The 17130-nt window shown below is 39.9% G+C and overlaps 1 protein-coding gene across 9 annotated transcripts in view; it reads right to left on the bottom strand.

The window, feature by feature from the left end:
* evi5b (ecotropic viral integration site 5b) overlaps positions 1-17130 on the bottom strand; it is a 41246-nt gene that overhangs the window by 16871 nt on the left and 7245 nt on the right. For 4 of the 9 annotated variants that reach the window (XM_030048920.1, XM_030048914.1, XM_030048923.1 and 1 more), the window contains 7 exons: positions 12661-12893; positions 7056-7245; positions 3189-3413; positions 2822-2896; positions 2538-2663; positions 2274-2417; positions 243-332 (listed from right to left, as the gene is read on the bottom strand). In XM_030048920.1, coding sequence (XP_029904780.1) covers positions 243-332; positions 2274-2417; positions 2538-2663; positions 2822-2896; positions 3189-3413; positions 7056-7245; positions 12661-12812 — 1002 coding nt within the window. In that variant the 5' untranslated portion in view covers positions 12813-12893. Of the gene's footprint in view, positions 1-242; positions 333-2273; positions 2418-2537; positions 2664-2821; positions 2897-3188; positions 3414-7055; positions 7246-12660; positions 12894-14330; positions 14728-16121; positions 16143-17130 lie in introns of those variants that run through there. The other 5 variants (XM_030048918.1, XM_030048919.1, XM_030048916.1 and 2 more) reach the window with 4 other exon arrangements.

The following is a 17130-nucleotide window of genomic DNA, read 5'->3' on the forward strand; positions in this document are numbered from 1 at the left end:
AGACACTCAGTGACACAAGTCATTTTCAAAAATATGCACTCAGTGCAGTAGTCAGGTGTTTTTACTGACCTCAAACTGCTACTTCAAAAGTCAGTATGTGCAGAGGTGCAAGTTGGAAGCGCACATGTATAAATCAACTGGGTGTGGCTGAGCAACCTTCCTTTGAAGCCAAATCAGGATGAACATGGAGGAGCACAAATCTTACACAAGAAATCTGAGCTGTGTTAATGGGTGTTATATACCTGTAACATTCCCTCCATGTCGAGTTGTATGAGTTCTGCTTGGTTCATCTGGAGGATGGCCAGTCCGACACGGAAAACAATCTCCAGACCCTGGTGGAGGAGATCAATAATGAGATGCACTTCCATGATGGTTAATGTCCTGTGAATTGTGCTCTACGGTGCAATGAGAGAAATTTAGTGACACCTATGTGACTGGACCAGTTCCAACAGTCATAAAGAAACTCATTAACTGCAGTGAAGTTTGAACTTATTTAATTTTTATTTATTTATTATTATTATTATTATTTGCCAACAGGTGGTGCTAATGGACCATATTTATGGTACTTGACATAGTTAACCTAATCTTGACTGTATTTAACCTTTAGGCATTTCTGAACCAGTTAAAGAAATTCTAACCTTCAGTTTTTTCCATTTTTTATGTGTTTGTTAGGTAAAAGGGCACACAAATTAAGGATGCAGATGCCATGGCTCAATCTTCACTCTTTCCTTAAGTTGTTTTTTTCCACTTAACCAAAAAGGCGCATTTAAATTTTGCATTTGCATTAGGCATTGAGGAGTCTCTTATCCATAATGATATACAGTAAAATATGCTTCAGTTTCTAGATGCCTGGCAACACAAACAAGAACAGTAGAGGGTGCAAGGACAGAGAAAGAGCAAACTGTATACATAGAAAAAACTTTGGAATATAGTCTTTGAGATTTCTTGTTTTCAATTAATAGAGCATCGGGGTAATGGGTAGAAATAGACACATTTAAGCACTAAGCCATTATCAGCATCTACGTAGGTATGAAGCTGCTGGCTTCGTCATGCATTTGGGGAAGATCAGTTGTGAAGTTTGAGTTGTGCTCACATCTACCTATTGTTTGGACTGAGCAAATATCAGTGTTTCCCCTACCATAGGCAGTGGTCTGAAAACACTGAATTACTGAATAACTCTGTATTTGGAAAGTTAAAAATTACTATTCAGTGCGGTCAACTTTCTCTCTCTCTCTCTCTCTCTCTCTCACACACACACACACACACAAGCAGAGTGAGACAGGCAGATCTCTCACAGAAACTGAAAGTGAGGAAGTTTTTGTTGGAGTGTGCTGTTGTTTTTTTCAGATGCATGCGGTTTGCCTAAAATAAAAGAGAAAGATATTAACTACGTTTACATGCACACCACATTCCGATTTGGGTCACTATTAAGGTACTTTTCCGAATAAGGTGTTTATATGCGCTGCAGCGACAGGAATATTCCGTTTACATGTTACTTGGCATGTTCCCGTGTTTCAGCGTATTCCACGCTCTTATGTAATGCAACACTCAACCTGCGGGGGCAGCAGTACGCGTATCGGCGTCTGGTCTGCCGGAAATACAGACGAAGAAGAAGAACCTGTCGCTATTTCTGTGTTTTCTCCCATCGATATATTCCATGATATTTAAGTCTTTCATTAGCTGAAGGCAGACTGCAGTCTCCTCCTCACTCAAAAAATGCTGACTTGCTGCTAGTTGCCATGTCGTTCTCCCCGCTTGCAGTAACTATAGCAACAAAGACGCCCCAGATGTAACTGAATATTCCGGAACGGGGCATTTTCCGATTAAGGTGTTTACATGGCACAATATTCTGGTTAGAACAGGCATATGCCAGGGATCTTATTTGGAATTTTCTCCAACCGGAATATGACCTTAATCAGGTTCGGTGCGTGTTTACATGAGTCGTGCGCAACCAGAATATTGCGGATATTCCGAATAATACAGGAATATGGTGTGCATGTAAACATGCTCAATGAGACACTGTTGATGTTTCATTTTTTGTTGTTGTTTTGTTTGTTTGTTTGTTTTTGAAAAGCCCTCCTAGGAGCCCTATGCTCCTCAGGCAAACACTGAAATTGTAGCCCAAGAGAGAAATGCAACATAAAGAAATACAATAAGAGGTATGAAGAGGTTATAGGGTTTTCTTTTTTTTAGATATAAGTTAGAAAGGATAGAAACAGGAACTCATTAAAAGGCGAGAGGGTGATAGCTCTTGAGCACACCCTTTGACTGACCTCACACATGAAAATATCAAAGATCCTTGTGGCAACAGGCAGAGGGAAGGAGGTGAGGAAGATGGTGAGAAACCAGGAAGAGGCATACATGGAGGTGTGAAAGCTCTGGGCCTGGAAATGCATATGCAGCTCCGGGAGATGCTCCTGTGGGAAACAAACACAAAATCTTTTTACAAATTAACCTCATTCTACTTCATTATGACATTACATTTTTACACACAGCCAAAATTGAGTGTTGTTACTACATAGTATAAAGGTTCCTACCTGGATCATACACTCAAACTGGTACATGCAGAGTCCCAGTTCAGCCATACTAGGTTTGAAGAGTTCTCGTAATCTGTAGTCTTGCATCAACTTCACAAACACACAGAATGCTTCCTCTTCTGGCATCTTACAAAAACAGAGAAAACGTGATATCAAACCCCAAATCTCTTTGTCATTCAGCCATACAAACAGCCAACAAAAACCCAACAATTTGTTGCAGCTGTTAAAAAAAAAATCCTTGTCTGCTTGTGTGCATTTGTTGAAAGCATAGATGCAATTATTACCTGCATAAGTAGTAGTCCTACAATGAATGCACTTCCTTGACAATAGCCGACCTCCCGGTCTACCAGAGAATAGGCCTGAGACCACAGGAAACAGATTTGGATGAGTCTCAGTGACGGTCACAAGTTGAGCTCAGATGAGAGACTGCACAGCTCAGGGTGCTGGGTCAGTGTGTAACTGCAGAATCAAGGCTTTTCACCCTAGATTCAAACAGTGTAATACTCCACTCTCTCTGTGCATATATAACTTCCCTGAAACTACCATTACACTGCAATTCCACTCTCTGTAGCATTTATATGTGCTTATTACTTACAAGAGCAGCAGTGAGATGTTGAAGATTGTCTGTATGCAGAAGGGACAGAGACTCACCTTCATGACATTGAAGAGCACTTCCTGACCCAAACTGTCCTTCTCCTTGAAGAATTCATGCTCGGGATAAGTGCGCGCTATGTCCCTGCGAATCAGCTTCTCGCAGGGTGAAGTCATCTTCAGGAGCTCTGAGTATTGATCTTTGATGGGCATATTCTGAGCATTGCACAGCAGCTGCCACACTATTGCCCGAAAGTGGTGAGGAATCCCTTTTCTGACGAGATCCTGTGAGATCAAAGAAGAGATCCATTCTTTTAATGTAATAAATGCGGCTGTATTTTAAATCTCATCTGTACTTTGAAAACTTTAAGGTTGGGGTGCACCAACAAGGACTCATTTAACCTAAGATTAGTTCTAATCAGAGTTTAGCAAAGCAAGTTAAACAAAGTTTAAACCAAGTAAATCAAAACTGAAAATTAAGCAGAGCTCTTTTGCACAATTAAAAGCTAATCCTGGTTCAGTTAATCCAAATTGACAGATTTAAACCAAAATTACATAGAGTTAAAGCAAGATGGTGATGCTTGGTTACCCCTCCACCCCCGTTTGAGCACAGAGTGTATCTCATAATAATACAATTTCCACTGCTAAATATAATTGTGTCAGCAAGGCACTCTGCAGTTTGAAATGTTTTTCTCGCATACTGCTGCTGATACAACTCGATTAAGCCATTTCCTCTGCAGAGAGGGAACACTGGCCTTTCCAGCTGTGGTGTGTGTGTGTGTGTGTGTGTGTGTGTGTGTGTGTGTGTGTGTGTGTGTGTGTATGCCTGTGTGTGTGAGAGTGAGCATAATGTGCATCTGGTCAATCCAGGGTGCATCTGGAGCAGAGGTCCACCCACACGGGCTTTCAGCAGGGGATCTCTCTCCCTCTCACTGAGATTAGACAAGACAAGCCAAGTTTTGTGCTGGAACAATGCACCATCTCATATCTTGTCTGAGTCTCAACGAAAGCTGCACTCAGTGCCACGGAGCTTGTTTAATCACGCCCGTTATCCTATCCCACTGATGTTGAGTGACAGTCTCACACACAGATGTAAGGACAATCTCATGAATAAAATGAAAAAAAAAAATCCAACCTTCAGTATTCAAAGCAATCCTAAATGTAGGTTTTTTTTTGGTTTATTCCAAGGGTCAACAAGCCACATAAAAAAGGCTTTCTGTTGTTACACTGCACAGTTTTTACAGAACATTGAGAACAGGCGTGAAGTTGTTGCATTTCCTTGTATGTTTTAAGCGTAGATAGACTAGAGAGCAATAGTGACAGTGAAGTGACACTGCATTCTGGTCTACTGATCTCTGCCACTGCTATGATTAGGTTCTCCATGAAGGATTGCTAAATATCTGTGCAAAATAGTTACTCCCTTGTTCTTTGATTTAGAAGTACTGACAGCAAAACCTGCTGAAATTTCCTGCTATTCCATTGTAGCTGTACTGGAAATATCTAAACGTGGCATCAGTTGCTTAAGCAGATATTCACAGGAACAAGAGAAATACACGGAACAACATAGTCCAGAAATCCAGTATTCATCTTTGGTAGCCATTAAGAGTAAAGCATTTTAGGACAAATTTTCTCTCCAAAGCAAAACTGATTTTTGGTAGACTGCTGAGTTGTAAAGTTACCTGGGGGTGTTTTGAGTCCACATGGTGGCGAAATATCCTCATTAGTTGCTCCATGCAACTAATGAGGAGTCCTGGTGGCTTTTATTGATTTTTTGTGTGTAATTACAATTATTTCTGACAGAACTATCAAGTGGTTTCTTCCTCACTCAAGGCTGCTATGCCTAAATTTCCTGCAGATGGGGCCTGCTGTATTTGTTTTCCGATTTAAGTGGGAAAACAACAAGAAAAGTTTAAAATTTAGTTTGTGGACTGTTTATGAACTAGCAGTATATTTGTGGGAGCTGTTTTACCACACTGGAAGTGAATGCGGAGATAGAAATAAAGTATTGCGGATTAGCAACCCTGGAGAAGTACGGAGTAATGAGGATATTTCACCCCCATGTGGACTCATAACAACACAACCCAATGCTCTATCAAAGTTCAACTTTGCTTTAAGCATCATGTAAAACATCTAGAGTGTCACTTCCACCTGATACCAGAGTATAAACTTCAGTGCCTTCACTGCATAACAGACAGTTAAATTTAACTGAGATTTCTCTGCCAGAGCACTCTGATGGAAAGTGGGCTCCTGCGGGAATGCAAGTATTGAAAACAAGAATACATCAGCAGCACGTTAAAGAGAGGGGAGTTCTGCTGACGTCGACAGAAAAGTCAAGCTTCTTCCTTTTCCCTGCAACTGAAAAACAGGTTTCTGTGTAAGCCGAGGGGAAGAGAATGTCAATTGACCACACGTTTGGAGGAGGCATCAGCAGTTATGATTAATATCCCGGGCCAGTTGCAACCATCTGGCCATTACCACTTCTCTGAAATTACATAATACCACACCCAGACGTGAACATCACTGTTCTGGTCCCATATTACACTTCCCCATTTACACATTTAAACAAATATCGACTTTTGAGCACTTCACATTCTCCACTGTGCATGTGCATTTGTAATCAGACACTATGCTGATTGGGAATAGGATTATCACAAAACCTGAGAGCTACTGTAGCAACAAGCAACCTATATTTAGTTTCAAGTGTCAAGAACTAAAATAACAAATTCAAGGGCAACACCACAGGGTCACTTAGGAACAAAGATAGCCTTGGAAATTCCCTCTGGACCAAGTAAACACTCAAATAAACAGCGTTGTGCAAATTACTGAAAAGTGAACGGTTACTAGTTACTTCTCTAAAAAGTAATTCAATTACTTTACCAATTACTGCATATAAAAGTAATAAGTTATTAGGGAAAGTAACTTTTGTGTTACTTTTAAATGCCAACTTCAATTCTCTTATTAATGCAGATGATCTATTTATCACTGGTATTTTACTAATTAGGCCTAGCTGTCTGAGGGCAACGGAGTCAGCTGTTGGTTGCATGTCTTCAAGAATATACCTGGCAATCAAGTTGTTTGGATGGAGTGGTTCCTTGTTGGTCAGTGGACCCAGTACTGCAGTCTGAGAACTGCCATTAGCTTTATAGAAGCATGTTGTTTTACCACATCAGAGGATTAGAATTACTATTCTTTGATGTGGATAAAGATCTCATACCTGCACATACACAACAACTCACCACTATATTTTTGTCCTTGATCGCAAGGAGTGAAAAATAATCTCGGCCATTGTGTGCAGTCTAATGCTGACTGATTGATTCACTCATTCAATGTACCACCATACGGTCTGCTGATATTAGATCATAAACCGGAAAATAAATCGGAATAGGCTGTATTTGTCTGCTATCATGACAAAAGTTACGGGTAACAAGTCCATTTAAATTTCAGTAATTGTAATTGCGCTAATTTGAAAGAAGTAATTAGTAACATTTCTAGTTACAGCCAAAAGTAGTGGAATTAATGCGTTACTTCATAACAAATTACTTCCAACACTGCAAATAAACAGGGCCATTATAGAGCTTAATGCAAAAGCCTACAGAACAACAGGTCAGTTTAACAAATTCAATCCAGGAACAAAATTGGAGCTTTAAATTCTTTCTTTGGGACCTAGACTGATGAAAACAAAATCCAAAATATTTAAGAATTATCAATAATGCAGGTATTAATTATTTTGGATCCCAACAATAAATAAATAAAGTTAGAGTATTTATTAAAATACAGCATTTGCAGCTACCAAGCGCTACTCTTGCCTGTACCTAGTGTTTAGCAGAAAGGTCAAATGTGTTTCAGTAAGCTTTTAATGTACTCTAAGCTGGCCTGCACGCGTCTCTGCTGTCGCCTCAGGTAATGAGTCATGTGCATTAGTCTCACCTTAAGCTGCTTCTCCTTCTTCTTGCGCACCTCCTCCCACTCATTGACGATACGTCCCCAGAGGATCCAAGAGTCCTCTTCCAGGTGGGAGAGGTTGGAGGAGGCGGAAGAGCTGGACACCAGGGAGGAGCCACTGTTCCTCCTGGAGCCATTCACTGAACGCAGGGATTTACTGTCCGTCTCCAGCAGCCTGCACACAATAAGGGAGGAACTGTTAGCATTTCCTAGACTGTGTAAAGACACAATGAGATAACTTGTGCAATTCCTAATTTAAATTTAATTTTTTTTAAATTAAGCACAAACTTGCCACCCCCCAAATTTCAGGATCTTCTTCAAACCCAGGGCCCAGATTCACACCCCAATCTGAGCAAGCACAAACCCTGCAGGAGTGACATTGAGCAAGACACTGAAACCCTACCAGACACTATTCAGCAGCTAACCATTTCCAAGTGTGACAGTAATATTTCAATTAGATAGCTCTAAGGAGTGCTTGGAAAGTATTTGCAGTGTTATTTTCCAAAATATTGTGTAATGTCTTCAAGAAATAGGCCAAGTTTTAAGAAGCTGTTTAGGATCATTTTTTAAAATTGATTTTCTGACCACTTGGCCACACCAGCATTACCAACAAATACAAGCAATGTCTTTTCCTAGCCTTCAAAAACTAAAAAACTGATGCAGGTGCTTTTTGGATAGACTGAAATAATTCCCTCCCCCTGATAAACTAGATAGAGTTGATGTACCATCCAATTACCCATTTTCCCCGTGGGGATCATTATAGTATTTCTGATTCTGATTAACTCTGACAAAAATTTAGAGAATATGAAGCTGCAAGTCACACCATATTATCATATTAGGTGGGCAAAATTCACAACAGTTCAACTTCACAGAGAGATACATGACAATAATCCTACACCACAAGCACATAAATAAAACTGAAGCTTTTCTACTGATGTAGAAACCAAAAGTTATGCTCACTACAGGGAGAGAATAAACATCTATATAAAAGGTTTGTGTGGGTGCTGTAAAAGTAGTGCAGGTTTACAGCGAGTAAATGCTTCAGGCAAGTAGCTCAATGACTGAAGCTGAACATTAATCCAAACACAGTTGACACCAACGCCACCCAAATTTCAAGTGAAGTGCTAAAAACGGAAAAGCCTGTTTAAAAAGCTACTCTCAAGCAATGTATTAAAGCTTTACCAGCAGTAACCCAATGCATCACTGACTACAGTAAACCTTACAATACAGAGTCCAGGATTTAGCCCAAGCCTCGATGAAAGCCAACTCAAATAAGGTGAGGTCTTGCCCACAAGTCTGTTCTTAAACCACAGAACAAACTCTCAGTAGATTCCTGAGCACCTTTCAGTTTCCAGCCTCCATCCTGAACTGAATTAAAACTATTGTAAGATAACTGCACATTTCATTAACCTTCCTTTATGAGATGCTGATAGCCTTGTCCAAATGACACAAGTCTAAATATATGCATGTGACATGGTAGCATAATGGCTGTAAAAAAATCAAGTTATTGCTGTGTCAATAGGTTTATTCAATCTTGTGCTCTCTGTGTTTGTTTTATCTTTTCCTTGCCCTACGGCATGAAGGAGGGGTCTCAACCAAAACAGGAAGAGAAAATCTGACCCAGTGAACTAGCTTTAGCTTGTGAGCTAGTATTATTGTTTTCCACTGGCTGCAGAAATGACCTTGTGAACAGGAAGATTTTTTGGCTATGTCCACAGTGACCATAAGCTCCAAAAACCTGTTTAGTCAAATTCTCATAATAGCAAATAAGCTACAGTCACAACGCTGCAACAAGATTCTGACACAAGGACTCAGTATATTATATATTTGGTTGCTGCTTTATATGACTTTTGCTTTGAGTGGCCAAAAACTGCATTGTTAAAAATGTTTACACTAATTGCTGTCATTGATGGTCAGTGAGAGAACTCCATGACTGACACCATGATGTGTGTTGATTGTTTTCAGCAGTTATCAGCACCAGCCCTAGAAGTGGGTTACTGTGGATAAACGCCCAAGTAAAGTGTGTCTGTGTACAAAAGGCTAACCTTGCCCTGTTTCACTCTACCAGCTTGTCACTAGAGTTGCCAACAGGGTGACCTGATCAAAGATCAGCACAAAGAGAAGAAGCTGTGACTCCAAACCTGCGTGGGCTGGAGAAGCCCATGACAGGCACACAAAGGCTCAGACACCTGATCTCGGAAAAAGATCGGGGCCTTTTCACTGGAGCCGGTGACGTCACCAAGAGTGCTCCCAGAATGGCTAGGGTTACAGCCAAATTTGGGTCATGTGGGAGGGAACAAAAAGCACGGCCAACAAAGCCCAACCTTCAAGGGGTTTTTCACTTTTATTCAGCACTGACAGGAAACTAAGTGTGAATACTATGAGCATTATTTAGACTTACTGTTTAGGAGGAACTGCAGATTTTTTTTTTTTTCATGCATTGTAGTTAGACCATGTCAGATGAACAAACATACAGCACAACCAAGCCTGCGCTACGCATGAACCTGAATTTATTTAACCTAGAAAGTGGTCTAGTAGCAGCTCTGCTAATAATTCACCAGTAGTCAAACAACAGCCCTAAGTTAAGACTAAACCTAGGAACAAACTAAAAAGAAATAAGTTTTAAGTGAACACAATTTATGCCAGAGAAGATAACTAGTTAAACAAAATCTGGAGTAATGGTAAAGATAACAGAACCAAACAATTTGTAAGGCTACATTCTTACTGCGTTGCAATGACTGTCACAATGTCTCTTCTTCAATATGCATTCCATTATAGTGCCAGAGCGAGCCAGAGATACAGTCAGGAATAAAGGTGCACTTTCTTACCAAGAGAAATTCATGGTGCGTTCCTCATGCCTTGGTTTTCTGGGAACTCTGACACGGTAACAAGTCTGACTTACAGATTGTAGTAGTGACTGCTGGGCTCCCTTGTCTTTCTCACAGTAGTCAAACGACTGCTTGTGTCTTATCTAGTCTGTAGGGTCCAAAGGCCTCACCAAACGCACACAAACACTTGGTGAGCAAGAGCGGGATGCATCACAGTATCTGTAGCACGTACAGAAATACCACACACCTCCCACCTCTCCATGCTATAGCTGTTGCACCTCTTGTGAACGCTGATAGTAAAACGATTAGATTTATGCTTTAGCAAGGTACTCGCTTGGTGCTACAGTGTGCATGGGATTTAGAAAGAATAGACTCAAAAGAAAAGTGTGGCAGCACTCAAACGTGGCTGCTGAAAGGGCCCAGCTGTGGTCCTGCCTGTCGGGATGGAGGCAAAGGTCAAAGAGCAGGTGACCTATGAGCTTCTCCAACACACGCCTTCTGTCCATTCTTGACGGACAGGAATCTCCTCAGAGCTCCTTGAAGGAAATTAGGGCGAAAACAAAATATTTTCTGAGTTTGCAGTGATCTTCCATTAACGCACGTTAAAACGTGTTATTCTGTACCCTGGAGCAGCACACCGGTGGCTCTTGTGGGCCTACAGATGAGTCACTGACCTCTGGATTGAACAGCTTCATCTAACAGAGCTCTGCTGTCCTCTTCAGAGGTAGCTGTGACACAACCCGCCCCCCCTCCATCTCTGAACCACACGTCTGGTTTCCATGCCAACACTGAGAGTGCACTAGCAATGGGTGAGAGCCACAGCAGGGGAAGAATTCACAGAGTTAGGGATGGAGATTGGCGAAGGGGGGTTGTTGCATCATCCTCTAACAGTACTTCAGCTGATGTGAACACCGAGCACCACAGCGACTAGAGGACTTCTCATTTTGCACCGGGGTAGCTATTAGATTACTCAATCAATATTCTGATTAACCACCTACCTGTCGTACAAACAGTAACACAATACAGCAGCACGAAAACAATTCAGAATATAATAGCTCGACAAAAGTCCATGCTGTGATCTGGATTTTTGGAGGTGATGTTACTGACGGTGTCATGTAAGCAGAAGTGTCTCATAAAAGTCATGCAGCAGTGTGGATTCGCAAAACCTGTGAAATGTCTGTAACAAGTTCCAAGGTATGTGTCCGTGTGACGAGCAGATGTCAAAACTATACTGCACTTTGCATTGTTTTGATCTTTAGGGTAACTTACTAAGTGCCAAAATTACCATCAGACCAGAACAAGCATGGTTACTAAATAAAACTGTTCATTCTGTGATGCTGTATAAAGATTAAAACACTGAATGAAGTTAGGTATATTGTTTTCATCTCTGCCAGTCAGCTCTCATCTTTATTTAAATATAAGAGAATAGTGAAAGCTGTGTGAAAAACTGGAAACGTGAACATTTAGTTCAAGTTAGAATTTCACAATAGTGTCACTTTTACTTCCTTTTATTGAGTTGATACTAGTCAATAAAAAACAGACATCTGTGTTTTAAGTTGGCATGCACCCCGGCATGGAGGAGTGAAGAGTTTAACCCTGACAGAATGACCTGAATTTGGCTTTAAGCTTTTTATGCTGTTACAAAAATGAGACCCTGGCTGATATGATATCCTAATATTACTATGTAATATTAGGTGCAAAAGGCACTGTGGTAATTTTGAAGGCCTATGAAAGACACTTAAGCAGAGGCTATTATCAAACATGAACGAAACAAAGAACTGAGCATTTTTTCACTTTCCCACTGTGATTAAGACTGACATATAGCACTAAATTCTGTCACACAGTTTTCATGAAGTTGCATCCATCCACCATAAGACTAAAAAGTATTGCTTGAGGAATCATTCAGCTAAATCTCCACATACTGTATACACAATACTGTAACGGGATTCCCTCTTAAATTTGAGCTCTAATGACAAATAAAATGATCATTATGATTTAAAAAAAACAAAAAAAACAAAAAAAAAACACAAGCAGGTTGGGGTGCTTGTGACAATCTTCTGACATTCTGACAGATGAGTGTGTATGTGTGTGTATAAATGTGTGAAGAGGTCAGCCCACTTTATGGCAATTTAACTCGCATGAAGCCTCAACCTCTTGTAACACATACAGTACACACTACCCAGAATGCCACAGAGGACAGACGTGTGCAAGCAACCAGTGCAAAAAATTCTGCATTTTATCCACACAAACAGGAACTGGACACACAAGTAATGTTTTAGCAGTTGTGTCATCAGTTCTTACAGATGGTGACCAATCAATCAGGGCATATCTATCTATAACGGTCTAGTTAATGAGTGTAATGCAAGGCACAGGCCTCGTATAACATGCAACCCAGATGTCAAACAGGCTGTTAGGCTGACAAACAGAACTTGAATGGAGCAGAACAGTCATGGAAGTGTTTGCTGTGGTCATCCGGCTAGTTCAAAATAAATTGGCGTTTGTGGTTAGTTAGCTAGTTGTTGTATACGGCAGTCCAGTGTGTGAAGCTTTCCTGAGAACCAAGATGTTGTGCCGTGTCCGCTTGCTGAAAGTAATGAATAAACGTTAACAGTGACGACGATGGCCGACAGATCTTTGCAACAGCAATGATTCACACAAAAATGAACACTGCTCTGATCATCCTGCTGTGTTGATTTTAATGGGAGAGTCTTCTCTATGGGTTGATAATAACAAGCTGCAGTAGTGATAACCTCTGCACTCACCTGTTCTGCTCCTCAAGCTTGGCGAGCAGCTCCACATCATCAGGACTGAGCTGGGCAGGTGAGGACGGCGAAAGGGCAGGAGAGGAAAGTGACGTGGAGGACGAGGTAGCAGTGGTCTGCAGGGATGTAGGTGCGGCCACCTGGCTAGCCATCTGACTGACCGTGTGCGACACCGAGTTCTTCACCCATGAGAGAGTAGAACTCAGCTTGCCTGCAACCTTGTCGGTCGCCACCTGCATGGACGATCGAAAACAAACTCTAATCAGCATCTGGTGTGAAAGAAGCTTGATTTAAAAAAAAAAAAAAAGATCAAGCAGGTAATGTAAAACAAACAAACAAACAAAAAAAAAAAAAAAAAAAAAAAACAGCGCTAATCTTTGGCAACACGCTTTAATAAACATTAACATCCTCTTAACAGGCATGATCTAGGGTACATTTTACACAACTTCTCTCCTTGTCAATTATTTGAAGCAGACTTCAGAAACTTTACTTGAACTTTTTTTAAACCCCTAATGCTTAACATGAATGCATCATATTCTGCCATCTTTCTCTGAGAGGGAACTGAACATAACAACGTCCCTTTGTGCTACATTATCATTATCATTTTCATTTTGGAAACAAAACACTTAAGTGTATTTATTTTCTGTAATTGCTGAAGAAGCAATGGCAATCCCCAAGGTGACTGTGTAGTCATATAAATGTTGGAATTTCCAAATTTACTGACATAACATTTCAAGAGAAGTGTGTTTTTGTGTAGAGCATGATTCAAGCCAACTAGTCATTCAGCAACTAAACTCTCCAAACGTCTTGGTCTTTTTTGCTAAAGTGTATAATAATACTTGACAAACTAGATGGACTGTATTTAGACAACTGCTGTAGTAACTACAGGTTAATTTGTGGTGTTATACATTAACTTTAACAACTTGGCTATAAACTCTTGACTAAGCACACCATTTGGGAAATATTATTAAAAAGTCATAGGCAAATCTCTCAGGTAAGTGGAATTAAATATATAAATGAACACTTCAGGTAAGAATTAACGACGTTCTATGTAACGAAGCACAAGACACAATGACATCACCACCCCCCCCATGAAACTAACTACACAGTGGCAACAGGGTGTGTCTCAAGCCTGAATGGTTTTAAACCTGAAAATTACAATTCAGATAAGTAGACGGACAAACTCATGTGGTGTCACAAATCTAAAAAAAAAACATGGATGCCCACTTCACAAAAAAGAATCAGTTTCATTTCAAAATAAATTTTAGTTTTGTTTTATAATAAATCAGGCCACAGTTGTAATTTACTGGATACTATTAATGACTAAACCATTTTTTAAGCTCCGTCACCAATACCATTTCAATGAATAGGCTGAGATAAAACAATTCTTATGTCAGACAACATCTATAAATTCCTACCTGCTATTCCAAATTATCCAAAATCATCGCTTTAGGCTGCTAAGATACTCCATGACGATATCCAAAATGTATTCAGCAAGAGCGAGGCACAGAAACAGAAATGTACTACACTGAAATGTCAGTGACTCGATCTTCCCTGATTGTAATCCATTCCTCTGAACCTTCGACTAATGTGAAGGCACACTGCCTTGCTGTCATATGTTGATCATAATGTCAGGGAGGGTCAAAGTGCTGTCCCATAGATAGACAGACCTGGTTGAATCAGCGTACAGCAGGAAGTCCAGGTCTGTACTCAGCAAGAAACTCAGCCTGGAATTCACCTCATAGCAGATCCTGACAAAACTAAATTAGTCAAGTCGTCAGGTTGAGCGTGTGCACTATAAGCCTTGACCTCAACAGGAAGTCTGGGTACCACAAAAAAAAAAAAAAAAAAAAAATTACGTGCACTTTGGTTTATCAAAAGTGATGAGTCACTTCTCTTTAAGTACGTATCTATAGAGGGCTCAAGAATTGGAGGAGGAGAGAGAGGAAGGCAAAGGGAGATTGAACGTAAGATTACAGTACAGTTTGGCAGCAGGAATGTGTTACACGGCAGTGTTGTTACATAGAAAATATGTTGGCTAAGCTGTTTCTCCTGCACCTAGGCGCGCACGCACGCACGCACGCACGCACGCACGCACGCATGTGCATATACAGAGTTTACTTTTTATTTTACTCACTATATTGTCCCTGCAGGGCAATTCTTTTTCAGCATTTCACTGACACAGTGCAAATGAGAACGACTACAGCACAGCTCACCTTTAACACAGGTTAGTACCAAAAAAGACCAGATCACATACAAACAATATTTAATTGTCATAAGGTTGAAGGGGGTGGTGGAGTGGTCTGACCAGACCAGCTGGATGGGGCCACACAATGGACAACACAGGAAAATCATACTGTGTATTACATGGCACTACAGTGTAGTATGTTTCTAGTAGGTGATTAATTGCTCAATGAGACAAATTTGAATAGAGCTGCCACAAAGAGTGCCGATCACGCTATCATCTGATGAATGTATGGAAAGTCTCTTCCATGAAGACATATTATCCTGCATACAAGACTACTGAAATATTGCATTACTTTTGACAAATTTAGAAACATATCATTGAAATGATACCAATGATATCCCTGAAACGTCCAAGGCTGCTGAAGAAAGCAGTATTCTAATTTCCATTTGAAATTTACCAGTACTGTATGCATGCCTTACTGAATATTGATTTTTATGTATCATTAAAATTAACCAGTGGTGATTAATAAGCCCTATGTGCACTAACGTGCACTCTCGATACTCTCTCTTTGACATATTGTGGTACAAATCACAAATTGATGCCAGGTAAAGATTTTCTAGACATCAAAAGATGACTTGACAAAACTAGAGAGAGGCTTTTGATTTTTTTTTTTTTTTTTTTTTTTTTTTTTTGTAATTCACAGTCATGACTTTGCCAAGTTTGCCACATTGATAGACACCTCATGCAACTTTAGTAGAATTCCTCAAGGTATGAAAGCCATGTTGTTCATTCATGAGTTATGTGATAAAAAGCACATTTAACAGAAAGCTGTAAAATTTTCCCCTCAGTTACACCAGAGTAATTTGTGCTTCCACATAGGAAAAAAAATCTGCTTTTGGTAACAAAAGAGAGGTTACAACTTCCACTGACTTAGCAATTTGACATTTAATAATATGGCACTATGTTGCAGAACTGAATGTAAAGAAGTGTGTTGCAAGATATATTTTAAGTTACACATCCTAATCTATGGTTCTCCAGGTATTACCTGGCCAAATACTATCCCAAGTCTGCTATGGCTGAAACAGAAACGGGAAGTTAGCTCTTCAAACTTCTACTGTTTTCACTACTACACCCTATTCCTGAACAGTCACAGAGGGGAGAGGCATGTTTTCTGACTTTGGCACAATAACATCATGTGACATTAGAGCTAAACCTAAAGATACTACTGGGTGGGAAAGCAAAGTCAGCAAGAATGAACGTGATGGCAGCTTACCTAACCCACAGAAAGCTCAATCTGCAGCGTTAATGGGTAAAGAGCAAGTAAGACAAACATGTAATAGCAACAAAGATATTTCAGCAAGGCAGATGAACTGGCACAGAATACAGATAAACCTTGAATGGAAAAACAACTTCAGCATAAAAATGAGAATATTACAAATTTCAGTGACCCTCTGACACATCAGTTAGTATGCATGGAATTCAGAGCTGCAGCTAACATTTATTTTCATTATCATTTAACCTGTCGATTACTTTCTTGATTAATCAATTAATTGTTTGGTCCATAAAAAGTCAGAAAATGGTAAAATGTTGATCAAAAGTTCCAACAGTCCAAGGTGATGTCCTCAAATGTCATGTGTTGTCCCAGGCCAAAGATATTTAGTTTACTGTCATGGAGGACTAAAGAAACCAGAAAATATTCACATTTAAGAAGCTGGAGTTAAAGAATTTGTGTATGATCTTCATAAGAATTAGTTAAAACAATTAATCCATTGTCAAAATAGTTGCCAATTAATTTAATAGTTGGCAACTTATCGATTATTTGATGAATCGTTGCAGCTCTAATGGAATTATAAATAAGACACAGCAGTGATGGCAGTAGCAGCTTTAAACCTGGTCTGGAGCTCTCAGCCCATCAGTAAATGCGAGAAGGCAGCCAGGAATTTGATCACAGAGACTCTCATTGACACAAGAGACAAGATTTACATCGAGTATCCTACACAAAAATGCAGAATTGCAGACTACGCAGTTTCAGTGTGCACTGCAGTCTATGCTGTCTATCATGTTTGCTGATCAGTTTAACATTTTTTCCAATAACAACTAACATTGATTCAGTAGCAGACAAAGCAGAGCATACAGCCAAATTAAGTAATCCATATGGTTAGTTCATATTACAAAAAGCTGAGCGTTTCCCTGCACAGCTTAAAGCCTTCAAAACATTACAACTGCAAATAACTAAATTATTTAAATTCTGAAAGTATGTAACAAATGAATGAGCTATCCTA

Source organism: Myripristis murdjan, chromosome 4 (assembly GCF_902150065.1).
Source record: "Myripristis murdjan chromosome 4, fMyrMur1.1, whole genome shotgun sequence".
Lineage (NCBI taxonomy): Eukaryota > Metazoa > Chordata > Actinopteri > Holocentriformes > Holocentridae > Myripristis > Myripristis murdjan.